General features: G+C 39.8%; 1 protein-coding gene across 1 annotated transcript; it reads left to right on the top strand.

The window, feature by feature from the left end:
• The first annotated feature begins 597 nt into the window (after window positions 1–597).
• si:ch211-262h13.5 (uncharacterized protein LOC571127 homolog) lies at window positions 598–6,904 on the top strand. Its single transcript, XM_018694024.2, has 7 exons — window positions 598–889; window positions 1,968–2,078; window positions 2,515–2,602; window positions 3,564–3,730; window positions 4,249–4,356; window positions 5,133–5,219; window positions 6,113–6,904. The coding sequence occupies exons 1-7, from the start codon at window positions 668–670 to the stop codon at window positions 6,638–6,640; spliced, it is 1,311 nt and encodes a 436-aa protein (XP_018549540.1). The 5' UTR covers window positions 598–667; the 3' UTR covers window positions 6,641–6,904.
• The last annotated feature ends 1,371 nt before the right edge of the window (window positions 6,905–8,275 follow it).

Here is an 8,275-nt window from a genome sequence, read left to right as displayed (position 1 = left end):
GAGAGATTAAGGGCCACTGAGGTTTTCTTTCTGTAAAATTAAGGCAGAAAACACAAATATCAGAGTTACAGGGTCCTGAGACAACAGTAAGTTTAATGCTGAAAGTAATTAATTCTGTTGATATCAGTAAGTCATTAACCCAGTTCTGTCTGATGGACAAACAGCTTCACCAGAACTCCCCTCAGTACAGCACTTTAGAATCACAGTGACCCCTAGTGGTGACATGCTGCAATTACAACCATAGTTAATGACCTATTATTCTTTGGTGTTAGTTATAATACATTGGGGGAACTGTTGCACTAATTTCATGTTCATAAATACACAATATACATCACAATATACATCAAGTCAGGATTAAAACAAATTAAACAGCTTTGAATGTTATTAATGCACGCATATAAACACAGGAGTATTATGAATTAAAATTCTGACATTCATTCTGTTTGTCTGTGAATGAGTGCTCTCCTGTTTGAACAAACCACTGGGACATTCATTCACAAATATCAGCTCTCTGCCATTAAATAAACTTTGTCCTTGGCTTCATTTCAACATCTCTGTCCTGTTTTGATTCCAAAAGTCACTGCCTCCACCGAGCGCAAACACAAGAGAACAAACTTGACTTTAAACCGGCTCTGTCTTTTTAGTTGATGCCTGAAACGCTGCCACCATGGCCAAGTCCATCTGCACATTAGTGCTGCTATTACCCCTGCTATCCATCGTGCTTGGTGAGGGTGTTGCACTGGCGCCCATTGAACTCGCTCCCGTTCCCTGTAACGACAAGGCAGTGGAGAAGCTGTCTCGTCTGGCTGTCTCTTACATCAATGAAGATCGCGAGGACGGCTATAAGTTTGCCCTGAACCGCATTGCAAATGTCTACCTGCAAGCTCAGGTCAGTACAGAGACAAATGCTCAGTGGGAAAAACTGCCTGGGGATGTTGTACTTTTTCTGTCAGCGGGTGATATGTACATGTTTAACAAAGGAAGTGGTGTGGAAAGGTTATTTTCCCTTGTGTTGTTGCTGAAATACCCAAACATCCCTGTGATGAAAAAGGGTCACACACTGATAGGTTTAACCAGCCGTGGCCAATCTTCATGTCAGTGGGGTCCATCTGATAAGATTTATGTTTTGTTGGTAAAAATGACTGTGCACAGTCAAAGGTCTAATCAGAAACCATCCTCTTACATTGTCACAAAGCGCTGACTCTCCCTTGTGGGAAATGATGATAAAATTAATCTCTGCCTCTCAAGGACTTACTGGAGTCCCCAAACCTCAATTTGGGAACCACTGGACTACATCAAAGGCATGAAAAATAGCAGCAGTTACATTAGGGTGCAACCACTAAAGCCCAAAAACAACTATAAATATTTGTTGTCTGCATTTTGCTGTGAGTGACCACCATCAGTGCATGTCGCTTATAATAAATGTAACGTTGAAATTGAAGTACATAATTTTAAGTCATGAAATGAGAAGCCATCCTCTTTCACGCCTCATGAAAAAAAGGCCTTTAGGACTGAAGAGACTGTTAATAAAGTCCAGGTCATTTCAGTACAGGACCGCTGGGACAAACAGGCTTTATGAACTTCATGCTGTCAGCAGCTGAAGGCTATTGTAGCCCGACTGTGGGATAGATCAGGTTTTAAGAGGATCGGTTCAACTTCATGACCTGAAAAGGCTGCCATTACACCTGGTCAAAGTGTTAACATTTGTTTTCAGCACTACAGCCCAAATCAATATAGAACAAAGTGTTATAGGGAATTACACAGAGCGCCACATAAATGGTTCCTTATCTGAACAAATGAAGGTACTTGACAGAGGACTTCTCTCAAATCTGAGCCTCTGATATACACTAGCATTCATGCGGCACTTCTATTTTGTTATGTTAGCGCCAGAAAATGTAACTACACAGCATTGTTTGTACCTCCTCTTTCTCTCTCTCTCTTACTTGTGTTTGCATTGTGCATATCAGGGCCCAGCAGGCAATGTGTACTACCTGGACCTGGATGTCCTTGAGACCAAGTGTCACACACTTAGCCCAAAGCCATGGAAACGTTGTGACGTCAGACCATTCATGGAGACTGTAGGACACACACACACACACATATACATATGTTTGCATTTGTCCTATACTTGTGTTGACCCTCACTGATATAACACAAGATGCAGTTTAAGAAAATAAAGCTTATTTTCTTATCTTATTGGAAAACAGTCAGTAGTCTGTATTTCATTTGATACTAACAAATAATACAATCATCATACTATATAAGTTGCAGTGTAGTCCCAACCTAAAATCTAATTTTAACCTGAAACCTAAAATCTAACATTTGAAGAAGGAGGACAAATCACTTTCCAACTAAACACTCTGGTCTTCACATAAATAAAAGTTCAAGACCACACACATACACACACTTAAAGTCATTTTGTTTCTTGGAATTTTACTGCTTCAGTTATATCATACGTTGTCAAATCTTTTTACTCATGGTGCCTGTGATTGTGACAATGACTGTTATTTTCAGCAAATCTCTGGCAACTGCAACACCACCATCCTCCACACACCAGAGGGCTACTCCTACCTGTACAGCTACGACTGCGCTCTGGTGCCAGGTAACATCAACACACAGTTATATTACCAGTGTCACACAGTTCATACATCAGTTTGATACGGCAGATGGCCGTTGTATACAGAGCGGAAACGCTGGCATGCACACGAATCCCCTTGTGATTGAATCAAGTAAAATTTTACAACATGATACTATCAAGAGACCAAAGTTTATAGATTGTGCCATATGGTGTTACGAGGAATACTGTACAATTCTATATCTTAATCAATAACTGTAGTACCTTGTGGCTCTTGCAACTGCTGGTGCAGGTTTAAATTTGTCAACAAGGTGGAAAATATAAGGGGAAGAAAACACTAAACTACAAATATTTGTGGTAGTACAGTTGTTCAGTTTATGAGTCTCAAAGAAAAGGAAAGGAAAAAGAAAAGAAAATTTATTGTAGAGCCGAAATTTCTCACTGTAGACGTTGTAATTTGTCTCACGCAGGTGTAACTAATGGCATTAATAATGACTTACCGGAATACCTAAATGGAACTGAGCCATAATTAATGTAATTAGTCACACCTGTGTGTTGCCCGCTATTGCAAATCAAAATGTCGTCCATGAAAATGTCTATTGGTTTCACTCTAATCCCAAACTGAGCTTTACATATTCATTCCTTAGATCGCTGAACATCTACACAATCTACACAGGTGTTTTAAGTTATTCTCACTGTGCTCAAACTCCAAAAAATATATTTGTTTGTTTGTTTTTCTTAACGAATCTTGAACCAACGATCAGTCAAGCATGATCTGTGCACACTTACACAATTACACTTACACAATCTTGGGAAAAGTTTATCTGCCGGAACAAATATAAACACCTGAGGAGCTTTATCAAACCATTAACAAGAGATGTGCCAAAACATGTTTTATTTCTGATTCAGCTTCACTTAATATTACAAATTATTGCTTTTATTTATTTGCAAATTTCTCTTTAACCATATTATTGTCTGGTTCCTGCAGACCCCCCAGAGAAGCTCCAGAAGACCTGCCCAACCTGCCCCCTCCTGCTTCCCGAGGACAGCCCACAGGCTGTGAGCGCCGCTCAGGTCACTCTAACAGCCTATAAGAGGCAGTCGAAGCTCGATGCAGGACTTGGGGTGAAGAGGATCGCCAGAGCTGCAGCGCAGGTACGAAGAGACACACAGTCATTAAGTTTATTGGGAGAGACAAAGCTCCTGGGCTGATTTCATTACACAACAATGTGTTGAATGTTGTGTTTATTGGAAAATTACACTTAAGAATAATCTCTGGGTGTACATGAGCAGACGGTACACTGCACCTTTGAGCTTCTGTGTGCCAGATGAGAACCATTACTGCTCCACAATAACCATAATGATGCAAGAGCCTGGCAAGGTTGCAAAGGATTACTGAAGGCGTTTTAGACCTTACTGTCTGGCCAGGCTTTTGTTCAGGGAGCAAATGAGAAACTGAATCGTTCGCTTGGGGACTCAAGCTCAGTGTATTGCTCCTCTTTGCATTAGATAGTCCAGCTTAGGTATCATCTCTTGTGCTCTAAAACCAAGCTGATAGCCATTACATTACAGCACAGAACCATACCACGTCTGTATCTGCCAGCATATGAGTGTTTTTATGTTTTTATTTGTGCAGTTTGCCCTTTTCTCACCATATTATTTCCATATTGCAGGATGTGCCGGTGAAAGCCAGTTTTGTGGAGTACACAGTCCAACAGTGTCCAGAGGGAGTGACAGAAAGAGGCACCTGCCAGCGACTGACACTCAGCTCTGACACAGAGGTGACTATAATCAAAATTATCATTGCATCTTTGATACAATGTATTTTTCTGATAAAACAATAGGTCATTAAATGGTTGATATAGGTTAAAGCAAGACACTACAGGTGAATAGGATATGAGAAAAACACTTATTTTAGGAAAATGGCCATTGAAGAGATGTATTGTAATTGAAATCTACAGAGGCAAATAGACAAAGTAAAAAACCTAAATGCGTGATTTGGACACTTTCTTTGCGCTGGTCTGAAAGAAGTCATGTTATGGAAGCAAAAATAGGCCAAAATCTAAATACTGACAAGATATTTTAGCCTGTAATTTTCAGTTTCAGTTTTGATTTCCGTCCAGGATAGATGGACATGATAGAAAAACAAAAAGACAAAAAGGCTCAAATCAGCGATATCATAGAGCTACACTGTCTAAAGGTGCTCCATTTATTTAAAAAATGGATTTCTGTGATGACAGTCTGACACTACTATTATGACACTAATAAATGTTGTTCTAAAAACTCAAAAACAAACATTAGAGATCTGCCAGAGTCTTGTTTACCATCACTGCAGCAGTTCCTGGAAGTGCTACTTAATGACATGACAGATTAATTTCTACTTTTAAAACTGTCATCACTAAAAGGCTGCAGTAATTGATTCTTTCATTAAGAAAAGCTGACAGGTCTTCTCCTTCTCCTTCTTTTTAATTTCTAATTTCTATTTTTCACCTGTCCTACTCTATCTTTTTTTTTTCAGTTACTCAGTGGTGTAATAAAATGCCTTGTCTCCTCTCAGACTGCAGGTTTCTGTACAGGATCTGTGTATGGAGACATGAACGACCAGCCTGATGTGCAGGTGTCCTGTGAGATGTTCAAAGTTCAGGTACAGGAAGCACTTAATAAATATTTACCATCTTTATATGAGTCAAATAACCCAAAGTGGCAGCAGTCATTTGGTAAATGAGCCAAAAAACAACAACAAATATAGATCACTGATATGTCCTAACAAAAGATGGAAGGAAGAAAACATAACATAAACAATAAAACTCCAGCTTATTTACATGCACCTTGAATAGTTCTACTATTTTCAAAGCTTTCTTGTTTTTTCTTGACAAACATGAAAAATAAATCAGATTTTTGAGGATGCTTTCAACTGCAGTATGCATGTGAAGTTTGACCTCACAGACTAAAAAATATGTTTTTATTCCATTCTCCTCAGTGAAATGACATGACAGCACATTAAATACCTCAATACAGCAGCAGAGAGGTTTAATACTCACAGCAGAAAAAAACCCAAGAAAGAGAAGAATTAAAAGACATAAGTCACAAAGTGAGTAAAGTGCAAATACTTCAGTAAAACATGACAGGAAGTGTCAGTCCTGTCACACTGTGGGACTGTGAGCTGGGAATATAATAAGCTGCTGTGTGACCCAGATTTGATGATCGTTTTATGCTGTGTTTTGATTCAGATCTTACTAAAGCAACCTTTAAAATGATAATTTAACTTTCTGAATGGATGCCACTGGCCATATAATTATTCTGTCGTATCTTACGTGCAGTGCTTGTGTCTCCGAATGTGTGTTGTGCTTGTGTGTGTTAAAACGTATGTGTGAGATTTAAAATTGTACGGCTCCGTGCTGTAATTATGTTGTCGTCTCGTTTCTCTCTGGAGTTGTGGTATGTAATGTAATATTGCATGACTGAAACTCTTTTTACAGTCAGTGGAGTGAGGCTGCAACATGTCAGTTTGGTGTGATGTTGTCTGTTTGTCTGCAGAATGTGGACATCCTCAGACCACTACAGCCGCAGGGTCACGACCTCCCTCAAGACCCCGCGAGCCTGACCTTCCCTCCTCCGATTGATGACCCAGGAAATGATCCACAGCCTGTTCCTTCTGACCCAACATTGCCCCCTGCTGTTCAACCAGCACCATTTGACCCCACACCCATTCACCCTGTGCCCTTTGACCCCACACCCATTCACCCTGTGCCTTTTGACCCCTCAGTTGCAGTTAACCCCTCTACCCCCCTCAGCTCCTCCTCCAGTGAATCAGCTGAAGTGCTAGTCAACCAGCAACAACAGCCACCAGCTACTGGGCCATTTGATTCGTCCTCTGAGGAGATCGGAGGCCCCGTGGCGCTGCGTCCGCCCTTTAACTTCCGCTACCAGAGGCGGGACCGCAAGAAACGACAGGCCCTGATGGAGACCTCACCCTCTCATAACCCTGTCTTTCTGTTTGAGTTCCCCAGTGGACCCTCTCCCTTCCGCTCCTGTCCTGGTCCTGCTCGATACACCACAGTTTAACTGGCACTGCGTTTAGCAGACCGTTTGTTCATCTTTGATTTATCCACTGAGACAGCAGACCAGTAAACTGCTCCGCTCCCCATCACTGGAGGCTTGTAATAATTTGTGCTAATGAGAGGAACGCTATCTCCTTCACTGTCCCTTAAATGATCTCTCTGCTGCCACTGTTACAGAGCTCCCAAAGCAGCCATGGCTTAAACCTTATGTATTAGAAAAAGGTTTCAAATATTTGACCAATTTGAATAAATCTTGGTTTTAATCCTCTGTCAAGTACTTGGCAAACTTATATGCTTAAACAATACCTACAGTATCTATTTTCATGGTATAAAGCAATAAAATGTTGACTTTAGAGCTGAATGTTTAATAGCTGAAAAGTTTTAGTTGATTTATATATATAATTAATTGATTAAGTCATTCATAGAACATTGGAGTATTGTAGTATTGTTATTGATTGTTATTGATTTGTCAATAACTTCTGACATTGTGTAGTCTAAATGATTATTTAGTGGGAAAAAATCAATAGAATGATTAAAATTGAAAATGATATTTTAGCTGCAGTGTTCTCCTACAATCCATATACTAAATTTCCTTTTAATTACAGTATACAGTCTTATTTTAATAATTTTGGCCATTACACAGAAGTAAGTATAACATTGTACTCCCTACCATCATTGTGGAGAAAGAGAACATGACTCTCGGCCAGATACAGCTTTACAAAGACACCCAGTCTGGGTTTATTGGACTCTTCACCACAGGACACAGGCTGTGCCAAACCACACTGAGGTGAAAGACAAGTGCAAACATCTCAGGAAAGCTTTGAAAGCTTGCATCTATTCAAAGTGGGCTTTACACAGAGGAGAAAAGCAGTGGGGATGTGATAGACGTGGCTGGAGTGCCGCTCAGGAGGATCTCCAATAAATAAAGCATCTCAGTGCAAGTCAGAAGCAAAAAAAAAAAAAAAAACACCCACCAAACATGAGCAGAACAATGTTAAGTCCAATGACAGTGACAGAGACCTACACATCAGGAGATGAAACATGGCTGAGACAGAGCAAACTCCACAGGTCAACATGCAGCAGTTTGTCTTCATTTAAAGGACAGTGGAAAGTCCTTTGAGGACAGCAGAGAACACATTTAAGACAGAGAGGACAGATGGTTGAAAGATGAGTGAAGCAACCTAAAATAACCATCCTGTGACAAAGTGGAGGAGGCTGCAACACAACTGAAACTGCTCTGAGGTCAGTTTGCTTTTCCAGCGGTGGAAATTAACTACGCACATTTTGAGGTACTTTTTTCTTCTATTTCACTACATTTATGTGACAGCTTTTGCTACTAGTTAATTTACAGATTCAGATTGTTATTATATATCACTATAATCAATAAATGATCATGTATTATGATAACCTAAGCTACCCTGCAGTATATAAAGTAGCTCCACCTTTACCAGTTACAAGTGTAAAAAATCAGCCATTCTGAATCACCTGTACTTTAAGGGTTAAAAACAGAAAAACAGAAAACTGGGGGGGAACATTCTCATTCTCAACAAAACATTCTCATTCTCATTTTAGAATTTGTTTTTTGATATTTTTGCTTTTAAAAGTGCGCTAATTATCAAACTATTATTGTTGCCCATTA

This window comes from Lates calcarifer, linkage group LG17 (genome assembly GCF_001640805.2).
Source record: "Lates calcarifer isolate ASB-BC8 linkage group LG17, TLL_Latcal_v3, whole genome shotgun sequence".
In the NCBI taxonomy this organism is placed as follows: domain Eukaryota; kingdom Metazoa; phylum Chordata; class Actinopteri; family Centropomidae; genus Lates; species Lates calcarifer.
This window is presented reverse-complemented; position numbering and strand designations above follow the sequence as displayed.